Raw genomic sequence first — 25834 nt, 5'->3', positions numbered from 1 at the left:
ATCAGCTTACATAACACTATGGCAGATTGACTAGCCTGGTCCTAGATCTGTTTGTGCTGAGTTGCCAACTCCTATGTCTGCTATGGCCGTATAAGTTAGCAAGACGGCACAAACAGATCTGGGACCAGGCTAAAGATTGACACCTGCCCTCTAGCTGCTATTTGGATCCATTACGTAGATCAGGGCAACCCTGTTCCTGGAACTCTGAAGGTACTGCAGGATTCTGTTCCAACTAGGCACCACACCTGACCAACTGAGCTAATTGATCAGTTCAGCGATTGCCTAAATTCAACACACCTGGTCTTTCAGGTCGGGTAAAATTTAAAATAAAAACACAAAGTGTCTGCGATGCTCCAGGACCAAGGGTCGCCTACCTCTGCTAGATGAGGGTGTACTAGTGCATGAGCACTGAACGTTGTATCGAATCAAATGCACACTCCAATCTAGTTCAGACAGACACCATCATGGTATTTGTTTATTTTTGATCCCAAATTGTTTAATGTAAAAATAGATGTTACAGTAGTGCTTTGTTCCAGCTAGAAAGGAACACTGGCGGTGAAGATCTTTATAACAGTGGGGGTGGTGATCTTTATAATCAAATCAAATTTATTTATATAGCCCTTCGTACATCAGCTGATATCTCAAAGTGCTGTACAGAAACCCAGCCTAAAACCCCAAACAGCAAGCAATGCAGGTGTAGAAGCACAGTGGCTAGGAAAAACTCCCTAGAAAGGCCAAAACCTAGGAAGAAACCTAGAGAGGAACCAGGCTATGTGGGGTGGCCAGTCCTCTTCTGGCTGTGCCGGGTGGAGATTATAACAGAACATGGCCAAGATGTTCAAATGTTCATAAATGACCAGCATGGTCGAATAATAATAAGGCAGAACAGTTGAAACTGGAGCAGCAGCACAGTCAGGTGGAAGTTGAAACTGGAGCAGCAGCATGGCCAGGTGGACTGGGGACAGCAAGGAGTCATCATGTCAGGTAGTCCTGGGGCATGGTCCTAGGGCTCAGGTCAGTTGAAACTGGAACAGCAGCATGGCCAGGTGCGTTAGTGATCTTTATAACAGTGGGGGTGGTGATCTTTATAACAGTGGAGTTGGTGATCTTTATAACAGTGGGGGTGGTGATCTTTATAACAGTGGGGGTGGTGATCTTTATAACAGTGGAGTTGGTGATCTTTATAACAGTGGGGGTGGTGATCTTTATAACAGGGGCGTTGGTGATCTTATAACAGTGGGGGTGGTGATCTTTATAACAGTGGGGGTGGAGATCTTTATAACAGTGGGGGTGGTGATCTTTATAACAGTGGCGTTGGTGATCTTTATAACAGTGGCGTTGCTGATCTTTATAACAGTGGCGTTGCTGATCTTTATAACAGTGGCGTTGGTGATCTTTATAACAGTGGCGTTGGTGATCTTTGTAACAGTGGCGTTGGTGATCTTTATAACGGGGTGGTGGTGATCTTTATAACAGTGGCGTTGGTGATCTTTGTAATAGTGGCGTTGGTGATCTTTATAACGGGGTGGTGGTGATCTTTATAACAGTGGCGGTGGTGATCTTTATAACAGTGGCGGTGGTGATCTTTGTAACAGTTGCGTTGGTGATCTTTATAACGGGGTGGTGGTGATCTTTGTAACAGTGGCGGTGGTGATCTTTATAACAGTGGCGATCTTTATAACAGTGGCGTTGGTGATCTTTGTAACAGTGGCGTTGGTGATCTTTATAACGGGGTGGTGGTGATCTTTATAACAGTGGCGGTGGTGATCTTTATAAGAGGGGCGGTGCTGATCTTTGTAACAATGTTCTATGTATTTCACATAAGGATTACCTGTGTGTAACGGCGTTCGTCTGTTGAAGGAGAGTCGGACCAAAATGCAGCGTGGTGGTTACTCATGTTCTTTCATGAAAAAATAGCGATATATGAAATAACTAAATAAATACAAAAACAACAAACGAAACGTGAAAACCTAATTACAGCCTCTCTGGTGAACACTACACAGAGACAGGAACAATCACCCACAAACACACAGTGAAACCCAGGCTACCTAAATATGGTTCCCAATCAGAGACAACGAGAATCACCTGACTCTGATTGAGAACCTCAGGCAGCCATAGACTATGCTAGACACCCCTACTCAGCCACAATCCCAATACCTACTAAAACCCCCAATACCACAACACAACACAAACTAACCCCATGTCACACCCTGGCCTGACCAAATAATTATATAAACACAAAATACTAAGACCAGGGCGTGACAGAACCCCCCCAAGGTGCGGACTCCCGGCCGCACACTAAAACCCATAGGGGAGGGTCCGGGTGGGCGTCTGTCCACGGTGGCGGCTCCGGCTCGGGACGTGGACCCCACTCCAACCAAGTCTTAGTCCCCCTGTAACGCGTCCTTTGATTGGCGACCCTCGCCGCCGACCTAGGCCTAATAACCCTCACCAAGGACCCCACTGGATTGAGGGGCAGCTCGGGACTGAGGTAGAAGCTCGGGACTGAGGGGAAGCTCGGGACTGAGGGGAAGCTCGGGACTGAGGGGAAGCTCAGCACAGAGGGGAAGCTCAGCATAGAGGGGAAGCTCAGCATAGAGGGGAAGCTCAGCACAGAGGGGAAGCTCAGCACAGAGGGGAAGCTCAGCACAGAGGGGAAGCTCAGCACTGAGGGGAAGCTCAGCACTGAGAGGAAGCCCAGTACTGAGAGGAAGCCCAGTACTGAGAGGAAACTCAGGCAGGTAGTAGGCTCTGGCAGATCCTGGCTGACTGGCGGATCTGGAAGATCATGGCTGACTGGCAGATCTGGAAGAGTCTGGCTGACTGGCAGATCTGGAAGAGTCTGGCTGACTGGCAGATCTGGAAGAGTCTGGCTGACTGGCAGATCTGGAAGAGTCTGGCTGACTGGCGGATCTAGCTGCTCTGGCTGCTCCATGCAGACTGGCAGCTCTGGCTGCTCCATGCAGACTGGCAGCTCTATGCAGACTGGCAGCTCTGGCTGCTCTATGCAGACTGGCAGCTCCATGCAGACTGACAGCTCTGGCTGCACTATACAGACTGGCAGCTCCATGCAGACTGGCAGCTCAGGCTGCTCTATGCAGACTGGCAGCTCTATGCAGACTGGAAGCTCTGGCTGCTCCATGCAACCTGGCAGCTCAGGCTGCTCTATGCAGACTGGCAGCTCTATGCAGACTGACAGCTCTGGCTGCTCCATGCAAACTGGCATCTCTGGCTGCTCCGAACAGCCAGGAGGCTCTGGCAGCGCTGTAGAGGAGGAAGGCTCTGGAAGCGCTGAACACGCGGGAGACTCCGACAGCGCAGGAGAGGAGGAAAACGCTGGCTGCGCTGAACAGGCGGGAGGCTCCGACAGCGCTAGAGGGAAGGAAGGCTCTGGCTGTGCTGAACTGGTGGGAGGCTCCGGCAGCGCTAGAGGGAAGGAAGGCTCTGGCTGTGCTGAACAGGCGAGGCGCACTGAAGGCCTGGTGCGTGGTGCTGGAACTGGTGGTACTGGATCGAGGACACGCACAGGAAGCCTGGTGCGGGGAGCTGCTACCGGAGGACTGGTGTGTGGAGGTGGCTCTGGATAGACCGGACCGTGCAGGCGCACTGGAGCTCTTGAGCACCGAGCCTGCCCAACTTTACTTGGCTCGATGCCCACTCTAGCCCGGCTAATACGAAGAGCTGGTATGTACCGTACCGGGCTATGCACCCGCACTGGAGACACCGTGCGCTCACTAGCATAACACGGTGCCTGCCCGGTCTCTTTAGCCCCCCGGTAAGCACAGGGAGTTTGCACAGGTCTCCTACCTGGCATCGCCATACTCCCTGTGAGCCCCCCCCCCAATAAATTCTTGGGGGTGACTCTCAGGCTTCCATCCGCGTCGCCGTGCTGCCTCTTCATACCAGCGCCTCTCCGCTCTCACCGCCTCCAGTTCTTCTTTGGGGCGTCGATATTCACCAGTCTGTGCCCATGGTCCTTTTCCGTCCAATATCTCTTCCCAAGTCCAGAAGTCCTTTGACCGCTGCTCCTCACGATTAACAGGGAGAGTTGGCTCAGGTCTAACTCCTGACTCTGCCACTCTCTCCCTGAGCCCCCCCAATACATTGTTGGGGCTGACTTTCGGGTTTCTTTCTGCGCCGCCGTGTCTTTCTCTTCGACTCCATTCTCCTATAGCCCTCTTCGCACTGCCCCAGCGAATCCCAGGCGGGCTCCGGCACTCTCTCTGGGTCGACCGCCCACCTGTCTATTTCCTCCCAAGTCGTATACTCCATACTCCTGCTGTCCATAACGTCCTCCCATGTCCATTCCTCCTTTCGCTGCTCCTGCTGTCGCTGCCTGTTACCACGCCGCTCGGTCCGGGTGTGGTGGGTGATTCTGTAACAGCGTTCGTCTGTTGAAGGAGAGTCGGACCAAAATGCAGCGTGGTGGTTACTCATGTTCTTTAATGAAAAAATAGAGATATATGAAATAACTAAATAAATACAAAAACAACAAACAAAACGTGAAAACCTAATTACAGCCTATCTGGTGAACACTACACAGAGACAGGAACAATCACCCACAAACACACAGTGAAACCCAGGCTACCTAAATATGGTTCCCAATCAGAGACAACGAGAATCACCTGACTCTGATTGAGAACCTCAGGCAGCCATAGACTATGCTAGACACCCCTACTCAGCCACAATCCCGATACCTACTAAAACCCCCAATACCACAACACAACACAAAATAACCCCATGTCACACCCTGGCCTGACCAAATAATTATATAAACACAAAATACTAAGACCAGGGCGTGACACTGTGTTGAAAGACATTTCCGTTTTAATTGTGTTCTATTACACTGCATCTCTGTTTACAGTATGATACAAGCCAATCATACCTGTGTGAAGCACTCATGACCCTGAGCAATGATTTCTAGCTGGACCTTGTGTCTAAGAATCTATTTTGCTAGAGAAACTGGCATCAGATGATGGTTCCATGTTTATGGTCTTACAGCAGGTGGTCTTAGATATCAGACTGTTCTGCCAGTTTGTTAATATTTATTATTCAGAAGTAGTTTCATGGTACTGTGTGTGTGTGTGTGTGTGTGTGTGTGTGTGTGTGTGTGTGTGTGTGTGTGTGTGTGTGTGTGTGTGTGTGTGTGTGTGTGTGTGTGTGTGTGTGTGTGTGTGTGTGTATACATACGTGTGTGCAACGTGCGTAACTGTGTGTGTAACTGAGTGTGTGAACCGTTTACAGCTTTTATATGTACATCATCTGGGAACGGATGTATACTAGGTTGGGGAACAAAGAGTGATGCATTCTATTAAATGTTAAATGTCAGGACTAGGAGAGGCGTTGCAGGGGGTCTATTTTAGTGAGCCATTCACACGAGGCTTTCAATCCATAAATCTATCATCTCAAATCATAAAATACTTTTTCCTCTCCTCTGTCCTCTGACACTCCTCTCACTCTCTCTGATTGTCCTCACCTTGAAGGTAAGTTTGATACAATAATCAAGTAATAGAAATACGCTTAATTAAATGGGTATTGTGTAAAGTTATGTATTTGAATTTGGAAGAAAAAATGTAAGTAAATCAGATTTACATTAAAAAGGGCAACTTAATGATAAAACGTCTGACATTGCAAGATACAGTGGAAGGAAGAATGGAGCCCAGCCGTAGCTCCTGCATAGTAACGTTGAGACAGAAGTGCATTTGCCTGGGTGTGTTTCAGGCTCTCTCTACACTGTACAAATGTGCTGAGGACGGTGGACTAGCCTTTGTTTTAATGCCGGGGACTAGTGAAGATTGCATATTATAGTGACCAGCTGTGACACGGATACTGCTGCTGCTATTCGTATTTACGTCATGGAATCTGTGTTATGCCACTACTTTTGTTGTGTGTGTGTCTTAGTCAGAGCAATCGTCCGATTGTGTGTGACTTATTTTGCCCCTCTCTGGGCCAACACCATGAATGACTGCCTGATTTGATTTTTTACCTTTATTTAACTAGGCAAGTCAGTTAAGAACAAGTTCTTATTTACAACGACAGCCTACTGGGGAACAGTGGGTTAACTGCCTTGTTCAGCGGCAGAATGGCTGATTTTTACCCTGTCAGCTTTCGGTTACTGGCCCAATGCTCTAACCACTAGGCTACCTGTCGCCCCAAAGAGAAAAACATGTAACCTGAAGCTTATACACACCCCAATTGCCAAAAGACTGATGGCAGGTTACAACCACTTCACAGCTTGAATCCTCTTTAGTGGTCAAGAATCTGGGGTCAAAGGTCATTCTTCCTCTACTAGTTTACCTTGACTTGAGCACACCATCAGTCATTGACAGGCTTAGCTTCATAGGCTGCATATTTTGCATTTAGGTTTCATTATACTGTCATGCTATGGTACAGAACCTGTAATTCTCATTCTATAGTCTCATTCTATCTACACTCTTAGAAAAAGTGGTGCTATCTAGAACCTAAAACATTTCTTCAGCTGTCCCCATAGGATAACTCCTTGAAGAACCCTTTTTGGTCCCAGGTAGAACCCTTTTGGGTTTGATATAGAACCCTTTCCACAGAGGGTTCTACATGAAACCAAAAAGGGTTCTCCTATGGGGACAGCCAAATAACCCTTTTTAAACCGTTTTTTCTAAGAGTGTAGGGTAAGGAAACATAGTTTTAAAAATGTTTTTTTTCATCCAAATATTTCAACAACAATATTTTGTCCCTGTCAGCCATGTATTGTAAGGTTCTCTCTGCTATATTTCAACACCAGCCGCCATGTGCAACAGGGAAGCTGAAAGGAGAGTCACATTAAATCTGTTTCCTACCAGAGACAGAAAGAAACAGAAGAAAGAGAGAGATGGGAAAACAGCTAGATCATCCTCAGTGTCCTGCCAAAACCTCTTTCCTGTCAGGTCTTCTATCGACAGGCCTTCTATTGCCAGTCCTTTGACTGGCATAACCAAGGCCACAGCTGCTACTTGATGTCTATCTGGGCCAAAGGAAAGCACGGGAGAAATGTGCTACGCAAATATAGCCAGACAGGAGCTCTCACACAACCTTAGCCCTTGATAACAAAGAGAAGTATTATCCCATGGTGTGAGCACACTGACATTTTGTCCCCATCAAGTCCTATGAGACAAGCAGGCCTAACTGTAATCATTAAATGATCTGTGGGAGATTACTGTATCAGCATAAATGTTCCATAAAGCTTGTAACGCTTGTTTGAATTGGTTCCTCAGGTAAACGGACGGACGGTAGCCATGTCTGAAGGGTGAGTAGTGACTTTAACCTCTCTTGATCCAAAGCTTGGTCAAAATATTTGTCAATGACAGTCAATTAACTGCTCTTGTCTTGTTGTTGTTTTACCAATGGTGGAAAAAGACCGGTGAGTACCTTGTCCTTTATCCACATCAACACATCTAAAGCAGTTGCTTATATACAGAGGTCACTGGTGTAGATTGTCTATAGTGAAAATGTTTTGTCTCTTTCAGAAAAAGACAAAGTATTCGGCAACACGCCGGCTGCTCCTGAAGGTAGGTTTCACTCTCAGGCCTTGCTGTGTTGATGACGGTAGTAGGTCGATGACAGAATACACAGAAACAAGGAGGCCTTAGTTATCTGCATGTGCCCCTACAATATGGATACTCATTGAATCCTGAGTGTTAAAGACTCCAGGTCTTCAGACATGGACCTGCCCTTTGAATCCCTAGGTTGTCCCTTTATTTCAACTTCCTGGCTGCTTATTGGTCCTTCGAGCCGGATATGGACAACCAATATTTGGGGTCAACTGCTAATTTAGAATGGGAACAACTGCTCAGTTACCCATACACACACTTAGAAAACAATGGAAATGGTTCTACATGGAATCAAAAATAGTTCTACCTGAAACCAAAAAGGAACAGCCAAAGTACTATTTAAGGTTCTAGATAGAACCTTTTTTTCTGAGAGTGCAGCTACACCTTTTATTGAGAATGTATTCTAATACATGATAAGCAGTGTTAACTTCAATTGAAAAGAGATGTTTACCTGTTTACCAAATGCCACATTAAAAGTGATCAACTGTTGGTGTAAAACACAAATCTGTGTCATTCTGTGAGAAGGAAAATTGGCAGGGGTTAACTGCTGCTGTTGTCCTTCCTCAGACCAAACTGCTGAAAAAGGCAGGGATAATGCTGGTGGCTGAGTTTGCGGACAAGAAACGTGAAAGAGAGAGTGCTCTGAATGAGAGAGCCCCACCCCTCAAACTGTCTGGCCTGTCTGTGCAGGAGCTACAGGTAGGCCTTAATATATCTATAATACTTAATATATCTATAATACTTAATGTATCTATAATACTTAATATATCTATAATACTTAATGTATCTATAATACTTAATGTATCTATAATACTTAATGTATCTATAATACTTAATATATCTATAATACTTAATATATCTATAATACTTAATGTATCTATAACACTTAATATATCTATAATACTTAATGTATCTATAATACTTAATGTATCTATAATACTTAATATATCTATAATACTTAATGTATCTATAATACTTAATGTATCTATAATACTTAATGTATCTATAATACTTAATATATCTATAATACTTAATGTATCTATAATACTTAATATATCTATAATACTTAATATATCTATAATACTTAATATATCTATAATACTTAATATATCTATAATACTTAATATATCTATAATACTTAATGTATCTATAATACTTAATATATCTATAATACTTAATATATCTATAATACTTAATATATCTATAATACTTAATATATCTATAATACTTAATATATCTATAATACTTAATGTATCTATAATACTTAATATATCTATAATACTTAATATATCTATAATACTTAATGTATTTATAATACACCATATATACTATAAAATATATTCCAGTATATCCATCCATATTAGGAGGTGGTTAAATAGGCAGAGAATCCTCCATGCAAATATTTTACTCAACAAATCTGCTAATATAGAATTTATAGAATTGTCTATACACTGTAAGCTCTTTCTTTTGCAATTGATTGGCGAAATATTTTAAATAATCTGTCATTTCAATAATATCGTTATCTGTAATGTGTTGTTGGTTGTCTTTTCTACATGATATCATATTTTTGCAGGACCTTTGTAAAGACCTACACAAAAAGATTGATATCGTAGATGAGGCACGATATGACATGGAAATCAAAGTGGGGAAAAATGATTTAGAGGTATGCTATGTTCTCTGTTATTGTGTTTGATATATTCACCCAACCATAAACCTGTCCACAATGATGACTCATCATCTAGAATGTATTTTACAGTAATTAAATTATTACAATCCTAGCTATATTAAATAAAAAAGTGGTGAGAGTGTACACCCTTGTCTTGTGCCTCCATGAGAAGGAGTATTCCTAATAATTAACAGCAATAGCAATTTACTGATTGGACACGTGCTAGATAAACTAAGATTGGACTTTATTAATCCCTTTAAGGGAGATCCGATCTGATTGCACCAGCCATACAAACAACACCAATAAATACACAACAAAAATATCAGACACTAAAAAGCAGCACATCATCAACACTGTCCACAGATTAAGTCGCTGACCCAGAAGGTCGATGAGATTAAGGGGTCGAAGAAGCCTACTCTGAAGAGGGTGAAAAAGTCTGCCGCCGACGCCTTGTCGGGAGCCGTGGCCGACACTGGCAAAATGAAGGCTGACTTCACATCCGGCCTCAAGAAAGTCAAGAAGGAAGAGGAGAAGGTTTGTTTGTTTTAAGACAACAATGAGGTCTATGGTTGTCCCAAATGGCACCCTATTCCCTATATAGTGCTCACTGGTAAAAAGTAGTGCACTATATAGGGAATAGGGGTCAAAAGTAGTGCACTATATAGGGAATAGGGGTCAAAAGTAGTGCACTATATATGGAATAGGGTGCCATTTGGGATGTAACCATAATCTTCCAAGGGTCCATGAAAAACAGAAATCTGATAGTATTTTTCGAATCAAACCTAATAATATGACATCTGGTCTCCTCAGAAAGAAGAGGTGACTGACTGGCGTAAGAATGTGGATGCCATGTCTGGCATGGAGGGCAGAAAGAAGCTGTTTGATGCTGGAAAATAAGCAGGTATTGATTATGATTAGCAACATTAGCTAAATGACACTTTAGGACATGTGTCAAACTAATTCCCCGGAGGGCCGAGTGTCTGCGGGTTTTCACTCTTCCCTTGTACTTGACTGAATTACTGAATTAAGGTCAGTAATTAGTAAATAGCTCCCCTTACCTGGTTGCCTAGGTCTTAATTGAAAGGAAAAACTCTCAAACACTAGGTCCTCCATGGAATGAGTTTGACACCCCTGCTTTAGGACAATGGAAAGTGTCTTTTGCACTTATGATATATTGTCAAGGAGTGCTTAAATACTAACCTTCTTCATTTCATTCTTATTCTCATCTCTAATCTCGATTCTAATATTATTGCAGGGTCATGTTGTACCACCATTAAGAGAGAAGTATGCCAAGACTGTAAGAACCCACAAAGAAGAGAGAGAGGAGGTCAGTTCTAGATGAGATGTCAATTTCATGTTGTGATATGAAATGAATTTTATAAAGAATCATATCAACCATGTCAATTTTACGTGTGTGTCCCCTGTTTAATGTGATATGAGAGTTTGCTAGTTCACAGGGAATATTGTTGATATTATATATTGTAGATATGTTATAGATAGTTGTGTTATAAATTATGTGTTGATAGAATCAGTTATTTATGATGTATTGGTAGTATCCCTTATGTAAAAACCACATGATTTCAAGTGGAAAATCACATGATTTCAAGTGGAAAATCACATGATTTCACATGTGAAATTTCCACGTTTTGCAGATGTAAAAGTGGTATAAACTATGTGGTTTTCGAACACTTCACAAATGAGGATATTTCACATTAAATTTCACATGGATTTTCACGTGATCACATTATCTTTCACATGTGAACCAATGTGGTTTTGGAACACTTCACATGTGATTATATTTCACATGAAGTTTCACATGTGGATTCAAATGTTCACTTGGTGTATATTTTTCACATGAGATTTCACAGGTGATGATGCCCTGCATACAATAATTTGTCACAAAATAGTTGCAGTGTTTTCAACTTACATATTTGACACACATGATTATATTGTGCATGTTTATTTCAGTGGAGGGGAGGACGGCTCATAATAACAGCTAGAACCATGGAAACCATGTGTTTGATGTTGATACCTTTCCACCTATTCTACTCCAGCCATTAACACATGCCCATCCTCCCCAAGTATGGTGCCACCCAACCTCCTGTATGTTTATTTATACAGTAATTATTATTCAACATGTCCTCACCTTCCTGCCATGCCACCATGTCTGTGTCAATGACTGATTTCACCTGTATTCCTACACGTTGGACTTTAAGTTAATCTTAGCTTTGTATAATACACTCAAGAAAATCTATTATATTTATCATAGTGATTCACCATCATCAGACAACTATACAGAAAACCCTCAAGTCGCTGAAATAAGTCAACTAAATCAATGATGAGAGAATAGTCAGATTAAATGATAACTAAAATCTTCGTTATGCAGAAATGTATTGCAGGTCATGAATGTGTAGGGGACTTCTACACATGGTACAGACTTTGTGGTGCAGCAGAAAGATCAGCGTAGCCCAATTCCCAGTTGGGGTCATATTGAAAAGTCTACTAAGTGATCATGTAAAATGTAATAATTTACCTTAATTTACCCATTTACCTTAACCCCCCCCTACCATTTCATTACTTCCCTAACAAACAAAAATGTGAAAGGTGCAGTTTCACATGTGAAATCATGTATATTACATTTAGAGTTCATAATTTAACACCAACTTTTCACATGTGAAGAGAATAACATTTTGTGAAATTTGCAGATTCACATATGAAAAACTTTCACATGTGAAAATTAAATTCAGCATTTTAATATGAAAAACTTTCACATGTGGAATTGCATTTTCAATGTGAAAATCGAATTTGTCACGGTCTTCATCGTTGACTTCTATTTTAGGATAATATGATGATTTCACTTGCCCGAGGTCATTCATTATCCACCTACAAAACATTCTCAGTCCACTCCTTATACGTGTATGTGGAATAAGTACTAACTAAGTGGACGGTCATGTGGTTCACTAGCCTGTTCCGATTCTGTATAGCAGAATGTATAGCCAACCCTTCTATTGTTGTCATGACATATGAGGCAAGCTGCATTGCATTAAACCTCTATCTTACTTTACATTAGTCTTTCCCATCCCTGGTCCTCCAGTACCCCCAACAGTACACATGTTTATTGGGACCCTGGACAAGCACCCCTGATTCAGCTGATCCTCAAGCCCTCAATGAGTTGAATGAGGTGTGCTTGTCCAGGGTCACAACAACAATGTGTTGGGGGTACTGGAGGACCTGCATATGTGGAATTGCAAGTTCACATGTAAGAAACATTCACATGTGAAAATTAAATTTGCAGTTTTACATGTGAAAAACGTTCAAATGTTATCACAGGTGTAGTGTCATGGCATCACATGTGAAATTCATGTGTTTTTCCGTAAGGGATGGTAGTTCTGTAGGTGGATGGATAACTGTCAATATCATCTGAATAGATATTTCAGGTCAGAGCCAGGAATGTGATGATATTAACAGTATCTGTACAGTATCTGAAAAGTTGTGTATTTTCAGTTGATTTAGCAAAATAAAAAAAGATGATCGCTACTGAGAGAGTGAAGCCAGGTTATTTTGATGTACAGACTTGGTGTAGCCTACATACATTAAATTTGACTGAATGTACAGACTTGCTGTAGGCTACATTAAATTTGACTGAATGTACAGACTTGCTGTAGGCTACATTAAATTTGACTGAATGTACAGAATTGGTGTACACACTGCTACATTTGACTGAATGGTTTAAAAGTGATTTATTTATTTGATATGAATGTAAATGCCACTCAACAATTTAATAAATAGAGCTTGATAGTCCCCAGTCTGCTTTATAGTCAAGCTTGATAGTCCCTTGCTGTCCCCAGTCCACCTGGCCATGCTGCTGCTCCAGTTTCAACTTCCACCTGACTGTGCTGCTGCTCCAGTTTCAACTGTTCTGCCTTATTATTATTCGACCATGCTGGTCATTTATGAACATTTGAACATCTTGGCCATGTTCTGTTATAATCTCCACCCGGCACAGCCAGAAGAGAACTGGCCACCCCACATAGCCTGGTTCCTCTCTAGGTTTCTTCCTAGGTTTTGGCCTTTCTAGGGAGTTTTTCCTAGCCACCGTGCTTCTACACCTGCATTGCTTGCTGTTTGGGGTTTTAGGCTGGGTTTCTGTACAGCACTTTGAGATATCAGCTGATGTACGAAGGGCTATATAAATAAATTTGATTTGATTTTGATTTGATAGTTTTGCAGTCTGGTGTCTCACTTTTTATTACTGTGGAAAGGTGGCTGCTGCGGGTGTTTGACAAGTTCCAGAACAACATCCTCTCATCCCATCTAGGGCTGAAGACTGGAGTGTAGCAGGGGACCTGCCATTGGGGACTGGGGGAGTTCTACACTCATGATATAGTGTTTAGATGTTATATCCTGGTTCGTCAGGACAGTGGGTTTATTTGAGTTGTCCACTCACAGGAGTGACTGAGGTCATACAGTAGTTATCCTATTGTCTAGTTATCACATTGTCTAGTTATCACATTGTCTGGTTACCATGTTGTCTAGTTATCACATTGTTTAGTTATCACATTGTCTAGATATCCTAGTGTCTGGTTATCATATTGTCTGGTCATCTTATTGTCTAGTTATCCTAGTGTCTAGTTATCCTATTGTCTAGTTATCCTAGTTTCTAGTTATCCTATTGTCTAGTTATAGTAGTATCTAGTGTCATGACGTTGGCCTGGGGGTAGGTTTATGACAGTCATAAATACCACTTTCCCCCTTTTTCCTCTCTCTACCCTACTGATGTTACATTTGCAAAACCCTTGGTTAATAGAGATTCTGAGAACATCAGAAGGTGGGGGGAAATTAACTATATTCTGGTAATCCGACCAATTGAACATATGCGGTAGTACTTACTGATGTCAGTTCGGTTGTCATCTGAGACATTCTCATCAATGATAAGATGACATAAACTCTACAGTGGAAAGTCTACACATCAGAGTTATCGAATTCACATGGAATTGTTGTTCAATTTAAATGTTTGAATAAGAAATTATTCGTGATGGGATGAAATGTGATTTTAGCTTCTAAAATGTGAGATTTGGGTTTTCATAAGGTAGGGCTCTGCTCAATCAGTGGCACGCCTCTGTGAAGGGACATGGGCTATTAAACCTTTCAAGCACGCCCTCCTCTCCCTTCCTATATAAAGCCTTGACGACAATGTAACCTCCTGTTCCGAGGATGTGAGGACGACGGTCCGATGGTTCAGAATGGTTCAGATAATAACTACAGAACAAAGCCAACATCAGCGTGAGCTTTGGTTGCGAATGGTATGAACTGTGAACTCTTATTCACTACAGAAGTGATACCTCCTAGCCGTTGAGTTAGTAACAGCAGCTGCAAACGCAGGTTAGGAAGGAACAGAAAGAGTATTCAGTCTACCACACAACGACATTACTACAATGTATCCAATTTACCAGCAGAGACATTCTTCACAGGACAAAGGACTCGGTTTGGCAACACGGCCTTCCATCTACCACCAACCTACCGAAGCGCAGCTCAGAGTAAATATTTATTGCATTTTCCTTTTCCAAATGGGCAGTAATTTAGAATGCATAAGATATTGTATTTACAATAGCACAGCTTCGCCCTTTGTTCCTCAGTCTTCCCGCTCTTTCACTCAAACCCAGCCCATTTGGATGAGACTGAATTAAGGTGACGATTAATATTGACTGCTATTGATGTAAAATGTTACTAGGTCTTTAAGAGTTTATTTGGAAGACAACATCTCTATAAATATTATTTAGTGGTGCCCCGACTCTCTAGTTAATTACATTTACATGATTAGCTCAATCAGGTAATATTAATTACGGATAAATTATTTTATAGAATAGCATGTCACATCACGACACTAGTTATCCTATTGTCTAGTTATCCTAGTCTCTAGTTATCACATTGTCTAGTTATCCTAGTGTCTAGTTATCATAGTGTCTAGTTATCACATTGTCTAGTTATCACATTGTCTAGTTATCATATTGTCTAGTTATCATGTTGTCTAGTTATTCTAGTGGCTGGTTATCCCAGTGTCTAGTTATCATATTGTCTAGTTATCATATTGTCTAGTTATTCTAGTGGCTGGTTACCCTAGTGTCTAGTTATCATATTGTCTAGTTATTCTAGTGGCTTGTTATCCTAGTGTTTAGTTATCACATTGTCTAGTTATCACATTGTCTAGTTATCCTAGTGTCTAGTTATCACATTGTCGACCAGTGAATAGCTCACTCTTCTTCCTGCAGAAAAAAAGGTAAGTTTGTTTAACATCCGATGTGGCATGGGAGCATGCTCTGAGATCAGATATCAAGATATGAAGTTAATTATGTATCATAATGTACATGCAGGTTCATATTTCTTATACTATATTTAATATAAAAAATTTAATATTGAATATCAATATATATTTTAATATGTCATATTCACAATTGACTAATGTCTACCATTGTTATGTAGACACATTCTGGACAAGAAAGATATTTAATTTAAAAAAAAAATCTTTAGATCTTTCTGAAATAGGGCAGATGTACAGTATGCCTCTCAAAAGTCAATTTATTTTAACAATCTATAGTATTCAGGTATGGCCTGGTGCTAATTGAAAGGCCAAGTGCCTGCGTTTTAGCATACCATGACTTGAATAGTTCACATATTTACCTTCAGCTGCATGGGCATCACTCAGCCAGAGGCTTGATATAGGAGAAATACGCAGGGTTTTGAAGCTGAAACCGTATTCTATTCTACATGCACATGCCTTTGGCAATTAGTCCAAAAATAAAGTCATAGTTGATGAGTTGAGGCTACAGACTAATTGATCTGATTCTTAGGTTCAGATATGTGTATACTGTAATTTGTCTTCAATGCAAGGAAAATGTTAGTTATTTTAATCTAATTAAATCTAATCTAAATTGTGGGCGTTTGGCAGTTTTTCAGGGAACAAAAGGATAATCCATCATGTCTGAGGCATATGATTTTTATGTGTTTTTAAAGGATATTTTTATTGCACAGACTACGATCATGTTCTTCACAGACCGGGGCAAAAATCAATTATATCAACCTATCATTTCATAATTTTGTTACACATAATTGCTGGAAAAAAAACCTTGTTTTATGGTAAAATTATGTACATTAACTTGTCAGTGTCATGTTAGGTATGTTTAAAAAAAAACGATGATACAGTATGGAGAAAATAATAAAATAGGAGATAACGAGAATCCTAATTATAACAGACAGTAAACAAAAACAAGAGGTAAACATGACATATAGGGATAATTCAAAGAATTCTTAATTAACCTCTATGTTCACGTAGAAAAAGCCGAAGTTCGCTGCATCCCGCTGACTGGCTCTAAAGCTATTTTCTTCCCCAATCCTGAGTGGTGCAGCGGTCTAAGGCACTGCATCTCAGTGCTAGGGGTGTCACTACAGACCCTGGTTTGATTCCAGGCTGTATCACAACCGGCCATGATTGGGAGTCCCATAAAGCGGCGCACAATTGGCCCAGCGTCGTTAGGGTTTGGACGGGGTAGACCGTCATTGTAAATAAGAATTTGTTCTTAACTGACTTGCCTAGTTAAATAAATACTTAAAAAAATCCCAACAGCTATACAAGACACAAACACATTCAAAGAGATCACAGGAGGCCTAGGAAATCAATTATATTTGTGATAACATGTCTTTATTTGATAGGAGATACTTAGTGGCATAAGTCATGCATTGTTATATTATAATTATTAATATTCCTCCAGTTATTTCAGACCAAACTGCTGAAAAAGGCAGGAGTGATGCTGGTAGTAGAGAAAAAGAAGAAGAGGCTCTGGCTGAAACAGTTCCTCCTCTTAAGTTTTCTGATTTGGCTCTGGTTGACCTAAAGGTATGTCCCAGGGGTCATAGGACAATGGTCATAGGTCACAGGGGTTGATTGACTCAATCAATCATGAGCCTAACTGGAACATAATTGACAGGATGCAATACTTTGCCTGTCATCCTATCTAAGTTCTGCACAGGCCCTGTGTAGAGAACTGCACCATAAGATCAATGTTGTAGACGAAGAGAGGTATGACATTGCAATGAAGGTGTCCAAGAATGACAAAGAGGTACTTATTTACATGTATATGTAAACATCTACATACAAAAACTCTGTGGAAAACACTACAGCATGTATTAACATGATTAATGCTTTGTATAGGCTAGGGTTTGTTATTTATATACCTAATATACTTTATTATGCTATATTTGCCAAAGACTGAGAATCTGAATCTGAAGATAGTTGAGCTGATGGGTAAAAAGAGACCTACTCTGAAGAGGGTGAGAGTATCAGCTGAAGCCATGATGGGGGCCCTGCTGCCAGCCAATAACTACAATAATCAAATAAGAACTGTCTTATAAATGAGGGATATTTTAAATGATAACACCTATATAGATAGTTAGTTAGCTACTGTAACAGATTGTCGTTTTGCTATGTTTTTGGGGAATAACACTGCTTGCATCCATCAGCCAGCTAGCTTTTCTTATGACCAGCACTGTCCAGGACTTGGGGAAACGCCTGCGCTCGTAAACTGTCCAGGACTTGGGGAAACGCCTGCGCTCGTAAACTGTCCAGGACTTGGGGAAACGCCTGCGCTCGTAAACTGTCCAGGACTTGGGCAAACGCCTGCACTCGTAAACTGTCCAGGACTTGGGGAAACGCCTGCGCTCGTAAACTGTCCAGGACTTGGGGAAACGCCTGCGCTCGTAAACTGTCCAGGACTTGGGGAAACGCCTGCGCTCGTAAACTGACCAGGACTTGGGAAACGCCTGCGCTCGTAAACTGTCCAGGACTTGGGAAACGCCTGCGCTCGTAAACTGTCCAGGACTTGGGGAAACGCCTGCGCTCGTAAACTGTCCAGGACTTGGGGAAACGCCTGCGCTCGTAAACTGTCCAGGACTTGGGGAAACGCCTGCGCTCGTAAACTGTCCAGGACTTGGGGAAACGCCTGCGCTCGTAAACTGTCCAGGACTTGGGGAAACGCCTGCGCTCGTAAACTGTCCAGGACTTGGGGAAACGCCTGCGCTCGTAAACTGTCCAGGACTTGGGGAAACGCCTGCGCTCGTAAACTGTCCAGGACTTGGGGAAACGCCTGCGCTCGTAAACTGTCCAGGACTTGGGGAAACGCCTGCGCTCGTAAACTGTCCAGGACTTGGGGAAACGCCTGCGCTCGTAAACTGTCCAGGACTTGGGGAAACGCCTGCGCTCGTAAACTGTCCAGGACTTGGGGAAACGCCTGCGCTCGTACGGCAGTGGCATCTACGTGAGACAAAACTTTACCGCCATCATAGCATCCGAATCTGTGAATCGTTGTGACATGAAATACGAGTGATGGTGTAATCAATGTGTAATAACTACATGTAAAATGAATGAATGTGTTAAATTATTAGGTGACAGTCATATTCAGGTCCTGATTGGTCAACAAGCTCATTTGGCGCGTCAAAGTGTTATTTGACGTGTATCTTTATTGACACGCAAAGACCCGAACGGTGTTTCATACTGTTCTTGTCTATTTACATTCTGTATTATGTAATGTTTCATGTTTTGTGTGGACACCAGGAAGAGTAGATGCTGCTTTTGCAAATTACTCACAAATGACTCACTTACTAATTACTTTGCTTCTTCTGGGTATTATAAAGCATTTTACTCTAGAGAGTACCTCAGCGATAAGCTAGTGGGTCATTGTATCCACATGCAGTCTCTCTTTATTCTTCAAGGTCTCCTCAGAGAACAGTCAGTCAGCCATTATGTTTTTTTAACAACGTTTGTAAATCAAAGAAGACATGAGACACATATTAGGATTATTTGACCTTTCCAAACATAGTGACGGTCACAGGGTCAGGGTTGCTATTGTTCAACGATGTGTTTCAAAGAGGCCTGCCTGGCCACAGGCCCGAGAGGACGCCATTCCTTCACTCACATACCCGTAGAGACGGGCTGCGTAATAAAGATGTTGTGATTGACAATAGACACGTGGGGTTGTGTACCAGGAGTTTAGTTGAGTGTTGTGTGGGGCCAGGAGTCTATCCTGACCGTGTGACCTGACCAGGTAAAACTACGGATCGCACTCAATGGACATCTTTTAAGAAGATCTACCAAAAGAATAGTATTGAACCACCGAAAAAAGTGGTCCAATACCACAGTATATTTGCTGACTACTATGCTGACAGGATACTCATTTTCATTAGGCTCCACCTACTGTAACTGATAGGCTGTTCCACAGAGACATAAATATACAGGACATCAAAGATATGATAAATATACAGGACAGAGACATGATAAATATACAGGACAGAGACATGATAAATATACAGGACAGAGACATGATAAATATACAGGACAGAGACATGATAAATATACAGGACATCAGAGACATTATAAATATACAGGACATCAGAGACATGATAAATATACAGGACATCAGAGACATGATAAATATACAGGACATGAAAGACATGATAAATATACAGGACATCAGAGACATGATAAATATACAGGACAGAGACATGATAAATATACAGGACATCAGAGACATGATAAATATACAGGACATGAAAGACATGATAAATATACAGGACATCAGAGACATGATAAATATACAGGACATCAGAGACATGATAAATATACAGGACATCAGAGACATGATAAATATACAGGACATCAGAGACATGATAAATATACAGGACATCAGAGACATGATAAATATACAGGACATGAAAGACATGATAAATATACAGGACATCAGAGACATGATAAATATACAGGACATCAGAGACATGATAAATATACAGGACATCAGAGACATGATAAATATACAGGACATCAGAGACATTATAAATATACAGGACATCAGAGACATTATAAATATACAGGATATCAAAGACATTATAAATATACAGGACATGAAAGACATGATAAATATACAGGACATCAGAGACATGATAAATATACAGGACATCAGAGACATGATAAATATACAGGACATCAGAGACATGATAAATATACAGGACATCAGAGACATTATAAATATACAGGACATCAGAGACATTATAAATATACAGGACATCAGAGACATTATAACTATACAGGATATCAAAGACATGATAAATATACAGGACATCAGAGACATTATAAATATACAGGACATCAGAGACATTATAAATATACAGGATATCAAAGACCTGATAAATGTAGAGGATATCAAAGTGGTTATTTCCTTTGTACCATTGACCTCACTTACTGCATTCACACAGAGAATGAACTCTGGCTGGGGTTACAACACATCAAAATCTGCCACCTTACACTAACACCTGTTAGTCCCACTCTAAATAAAGCACCGCTAAGATTTATATGGCTTGTTCTCAGGTCACAGGTGGCGGTCTGATGTGTTGGCTAATTATCACATAAAGACACCTAAACGTGATGTGGTACATCACGTCTACTTGTGGTGTCAAAGGTTGTTGAAAAGTGTGTAGCAGAACAACTGATTGCCCACCTCAACAACAGCCCCTTCACATTACACTCCATGCAGTTTGGCTTCAGAGCGAAACACTCCACAGAAACGACCAACTGCTTTCTTCTGGAAAATGTGAAGTCCAAGATGGACAAAGGGGACGTTGTTGGGGCTGTGTTTCTGGACCTAAGGAAGGCTTTTGATACTGTTAACCATGAGATTCTCATCACAAAATTGTCCAAGTTCAACTTTTCCCCTGATGCCTTGAGATGGAGGAAATCATACCTTGAAGGCAGAACTCAGTTGTGTCAGAGTGAGCAATGAGCTGTCGCCCACTCTTAGCTATGATGTGGGCATGCCCCAAGGGTCAATACTGGGGCCCCTCCTGTTCAGCCTGTACATTAATGATCTGCCTTCTGTCTGTACTGGGTCTGAAGTTAAAATGTATGCAGATGATACAGTGATATACGTGCATGCAAATAGCAAACAACAAGCTGCACAGGAACTCACTACTGTAATGGTCCAGGTTACAAAGTGGCTCAGTGACTCGTGTTTGCATCTCAATGTGAAAAAAACTGTTTGCATGTTCTTCACAAAGAGGGCAACAGATGCTACTGAGCCTGATGTCTGTGTGTCAGGGGAGAAGCTCCAGGTGGTATTTGAATGTAAGTACCTTGGAATCATACTTAATTCCAACCTCTCTTTTAAAAAGCATGTGAAAAAGGTCATTCAAATAATCAAATTCAACCTAGCTAATTTCCGATTTATACGAAATTGTTTGACTACAGAGGTAGCAAAACTGTAAACTTGGTCCAAACATTTCAAACAATGTTCCTAATCCAACCTAAGGTATCCTAAAATATAAATAATCTATCAAATTTAAGACGGGATAAACTGTTTCCAATACCGGATAAAAACAACGTGAAGCGTTCACTCACACCAAAATACTAGAGACCTTCAGAGTGACACTTACAAAGAACAGCCAGACTTCTTCATTTCTCAAAAGAAAAACATCAAACAATTTCTAAAGACTGTTGACATCTAGTGGAAGCCATAGGAACTGCAACCAGGTTCCCATTAAATAGTGCTTCCCATAGAAAAACATTGGGAAATACTATAACCTCAATTGTTTTTTTCCCTGGATGGTTTGTCCCGGGGGTTTCACCTGCCAAATAGGTTATTTTATACTCACAGACATTATTTTAACAGTTTCAGAAACTTTAGAGTGTTTTCTATCCAAATCTATAAATTATATACATATCCTAGCTTCTTGGGCCAGACTAACAGGCGGTTTACTTTGGGCACGCTTTTCATCCAGACGTGAAAATACAGCCCCCTATCCCTAAGTAGTTTTAACAGCTTCTACCCGCAAGCCATAAGACTGTGAGAACAACTAATCAAATGGCCACCGGACTATCTACATTGTCCCCCCCCCTCCCTTTGTTTTTACACTGATGCTATTCGCTGTTTATTATCTATGCATAGTCACTTTACCCCTACCTTCATGCACAAATTACCTCGACTAACCTGTACCCCCGCACATTGACTCGGTACCGGTACCCCTTGCATATAACCTTGTTATTGTTATTTTATTGTGTTATTTTATTTATTTATTTTTACTTTAGTTTATTTCAAAAATATTTTCTTAACTCTATTTCTTGAACTGCATTGTTGGTTAAGGGCTAAGGGCTGGTCAGTAAACTTTTCACGGTAAGGTTTGTTGTATTTCGGCGCAAGTGACAAATACAATTTGATTGGATTTGGTTGGATTTGATTGCCTAGAGTTGCCCTGAGACAAGTTGGTAGACTCCTATGGCAACTAACCATAGGATGCTGTAGGAGTCTACAGACACACCACAAGGGAAGGTTTTAGAGGGGCTCTAACAATACATGTTTCATGTTAACTTGCCACCAATGGGTGGCGTCAGAACCACGCGACACACAGACAGTGTACTGCCCAAACATCCAAGTCCATATAAGTTGTTTTATTGCAGCCCTTTCCTGCCTGAATAATGTTTGTAAACGTCAGCAGGAGAGTGGCTTGGACAGAGAGAAGTCTATTTTAGTGAGCCATTCACACAGGGGTTAGAGACTATAAATCTGAATGATATCCCCCCTATCCTCTCTCAGTCCCTCACTCTCTCCCTCTCTCAGCCTTTTCTACATCTTAAAGGTAGGGTACCTCTCAATGACCACTTTGGCTTGATATTAAGGAACTTAGTTTTTTATATTTCATATTCTGTGTAGAATACATGTATTATATTGTAGGTACACTATGAATGCAGGAAGAGTGTTGAGGAGGCAGAGGAAAACAGTATGGGAATGTGTGATTTTTCAGTATAGGTGAATTATATTTATTTCTGGAGGGTCTGCCGGAATTCAGATATGAAATTGATGATATGATGACACATTGTATTAATATTTTGCCATGGACAGCAAGATAGTGTTAATTAGTTCACATGCCTTTAAATTAGTGGGCTATGGACTACACTGACACCTATGCAGAGACTCTTGTCAGTTACGGAGATAAACGTTAGCTCCTCACATTGTAAATCTAATATTTTCAACAAAATGTTTTACAATATTTATATATTTAACTATTTAAATATAACATTTAGGCACATTGTTTCTACTCTGCTTTTTACTTGGGAGCAAAAAAGAAACCAGCACAGCCTTTGAAATTGTGATTGAAATGGCAAATGTGTTGTAATGGTTTGTCATTTGGGTGTTACATGCTCTGACATTTTCCCAGGAAATAATGATATGTGATATATAATATCTCAATGTTTCTTTGTGTGAAATGTTGACCTTTGGAATCAGGTCATGTGAGCTGCAAATAACAATAACCCTGTAATGCCTCACATACTGTACACAATTCAAATGTGCTACAATAAAATAACTCCCTTTGTCAAGTCTGGACTGAGGCCTCTTTTGGATTTGGACACACCAGCAGTGCACAATAAATTATCTAAAGAGAGGTTTAATGAGGCAGCACATGCTCTGAGTACGTGACATAGCTGACCCAAAGACCATACAACCAGTCATCAAACCCCATCCTCAGCATTGGCAACAGCTCAATTGATGCAGAAGTGAAAGATACAATCATTGAATTGTATTTCCAATACATTTTACAACCAAATTAATAACATAGTATATAAATAAAGGAAAATTGTTCCCACATTAAAAAAACAAAATCATCAATGGATAAAAAATGTACAGTACATAAAATGTAAAGTACATAAAAATGTAAAGTACATAAAAATGTAAAGTACATAAAATGTACAGTACATAAAATGTACAGAACATAAAATGTAAAGTACATAAAAATGTACAGTACATAAAAATGTAAAGTACATAAAAATGTACAGAACAGAACATAGGCCTGAATGTTTGGTTTACTGTTTTTCGTTTCATGTGGGGTAAAAATGCTAACTCCTTTCTTTATCTAAATTTCAGTAAGATAAGCAGGAAAACATGGCAGACGCGTAAGTATTCATGTTCACTGTGTGTATCAAGGTTATTATAGTAAACTAAAACTGAAACTAAAACGAAAACTAATCATGAAAAAACGATTTAGTCAACTGAAATAAAATTATTAACAAACCCATTTGAAAAACTAAAACTATACTAAAACTATTAAATTGGACTCCAAATCAAACAAAAATAAACATTAATTATGTTCAATTTTAGTTTTTGGGGGTTCGAAAAGCGAGTGGGGTTTTCAATGGGATTTTAAAGCTTTTTTATTTTATTTAATGTTTTACTTCTAATGGGGTTTTCAAGCTTCTGAATCTGTCAGATCACATTGAGATTTAGTTTATAATTTAAAGGTAGACTCACAAGATGATGTTGCCAATAGCAGCACCGTTGATATTTGGCATTTTTGAGTTGTAAAGCTAAAGCAACCGACTGTAGACAAAAGTCGAGGACTGAAGCTGGGGGAGGTGCATCTGCCACAGTCGAAAGTTGGAAACTAATGTGGTTTTCTAACAAGGCTCAGATCCACGTGGCAGTATTGCCATTGTTTAGAAACATCATTTTAATAATATGTGTGTACACAATATAAAATTAATTTGTGATAGAGAGCCTCAAATATCACATATCACAATGCATATATACAGGGCATTCGGAAAGTATTCAGACCCCTTCACTTTTTCCACATTTTGTTATGTTACAGCCTTATTCTAAAATGGATAACATTGTATTTCTCCCCCTCATCAATCTACACACAATACCTCATTAAGACAAAGCAAAAACAGGTTTTTAGAAATGTATTACAAATAGAAAACTGAAATATCACATTTACATAAGTATTTAGACTCTTTAATCAGTACTTTGTTGAAGCACTTTTGGCAGCAATTAAAGCCTTAAGTCTTCTTGAGTATGACGCTACAAGCTTGGCACACCTGTATTTGGGGAGTTTCTCCCATTCTTCTCAAGGTCTTGTCAAGCTCTGTCAGGTTGGATGGGGAGCGTTGCTGCACAGCTTTTTTCAAAGATGTTCGATCTGGTTTAAGTCCGGGCTCTGGCTGGGCCACTCAAGGTCATTAAGAGACTTGTCCGAAAGCCGCTCCTGCGTTGTCTTGGCTGTGAGCTTAGGGTCGTTGTCCTGTTGGAAGGTGAACCTTTGCCCCAGTCTGAGGTCCTGAGGGCTCTGGATCCTGACCAGTTTCCCAGTCCCTGCCACTGAACAATATCCCCACAGCATGATACTGCCACCACCATGCTTCACCGTAGGGATGGTATTGGCCAGAAGATGAGTGATGTCTGGTTTCCTCCAGATGTGACCCTTGGCATTCAGGTCAAAGAGTTACATCTGGTTTCATCAGACATCTCATGGTCTGAGAGTCCTTTAGATGGCTTTTGGCAAACTGCAAGCGATCTGTCATGTGCCTTTAACTGAAGAGTGGCTTCCGTCTGGCCACTCTACCATAACAGCCTGATTGGTGGAGTGCTGCAGAGATGGTTGTCTTTCTGGAAGGTTCTCCCATCTCCACAGAGGAACTCTGGAGAGAGAGACCATTGGGTTCTTGGTCACCTCCCTGACCAAGCCCCTCTCCCCCGATTACTCAGTTTGGCTGGGCGGCCAGCTCTAGGAAGAGTCT

At 40.9% G+C, this 25834-nt stretch overlaps 2 protein-coding genes across 2 annotated transcripts in view; both read left to right on the top strand.

Moving 5' to 3' along the window:
* Positions 1-5414: 5414 nt before the first annotated feature.
* On the top strand, positions 5415-13036 carry LOC112218901 (troponin I, cardiac muscle-like). Its single transcript, XM_024380136.2, has 9 exons — positions 5415-5483; positions 7230-7261; positions 7372-7375; positions 7482-7523; positions 8133-8264; positions 9139-9228; positions 9595-9765; positions 10042-10132; positions 10487-13036. The coding sequence occupies exons 2-8, from the start codon at positions 7251-7253 to the stop codon at positions 10126-10128; spliced, it is 537 nt and encodes a 178-aa protein (XP_024235904.1). The 5' UTR covers positions 5415-5483; positions 7230-7250; the 3' UTR covers positions 10129-10132; positions 10487-13036.
* An 11160-nt stretch (positions 13037-24196) lies between these two features.
* The window catches only part of LOC112218899 (troponin I, cardiac muscle-like), a 10389-nt gene continuing 8751 nt past the window's right edge, over positions 24197-25834 (top strand). Inside the window, exon 1 of the mRNA XM_024380134.1 lies at positions 24197-24214. Within this exon, the coding sequence (XP_024235902.1) occupies positions 24204-24214 (11 nt within the window). The 5' untranslated portion in view covers positions 24197-24203. The remainder of the gene's footprint in view (positions 24215-25834) is intronic.

The sequence above is a fragment of the Oncorhynchus tshawytscha genome, linkage group LG19, assembly GCF_018296145.1.
Source record: "Oncorhynchus tshawytscha isolate Ot180627B linkage group LG19, Otsh_v2.0, whole genome shotgun sequence".
NCBI lineage: Eukaryota > Metazoa > Chordata > Actinopteri > Salmoniformes > Salmonidae > Oncorhynchus > Oncorhynchus tshawytscha.
The sequence above is the reverse complement of the archived record's forward strand: the minus strand, read 5'-3'. Positions and strand labels throughout refer to the sequence as shown.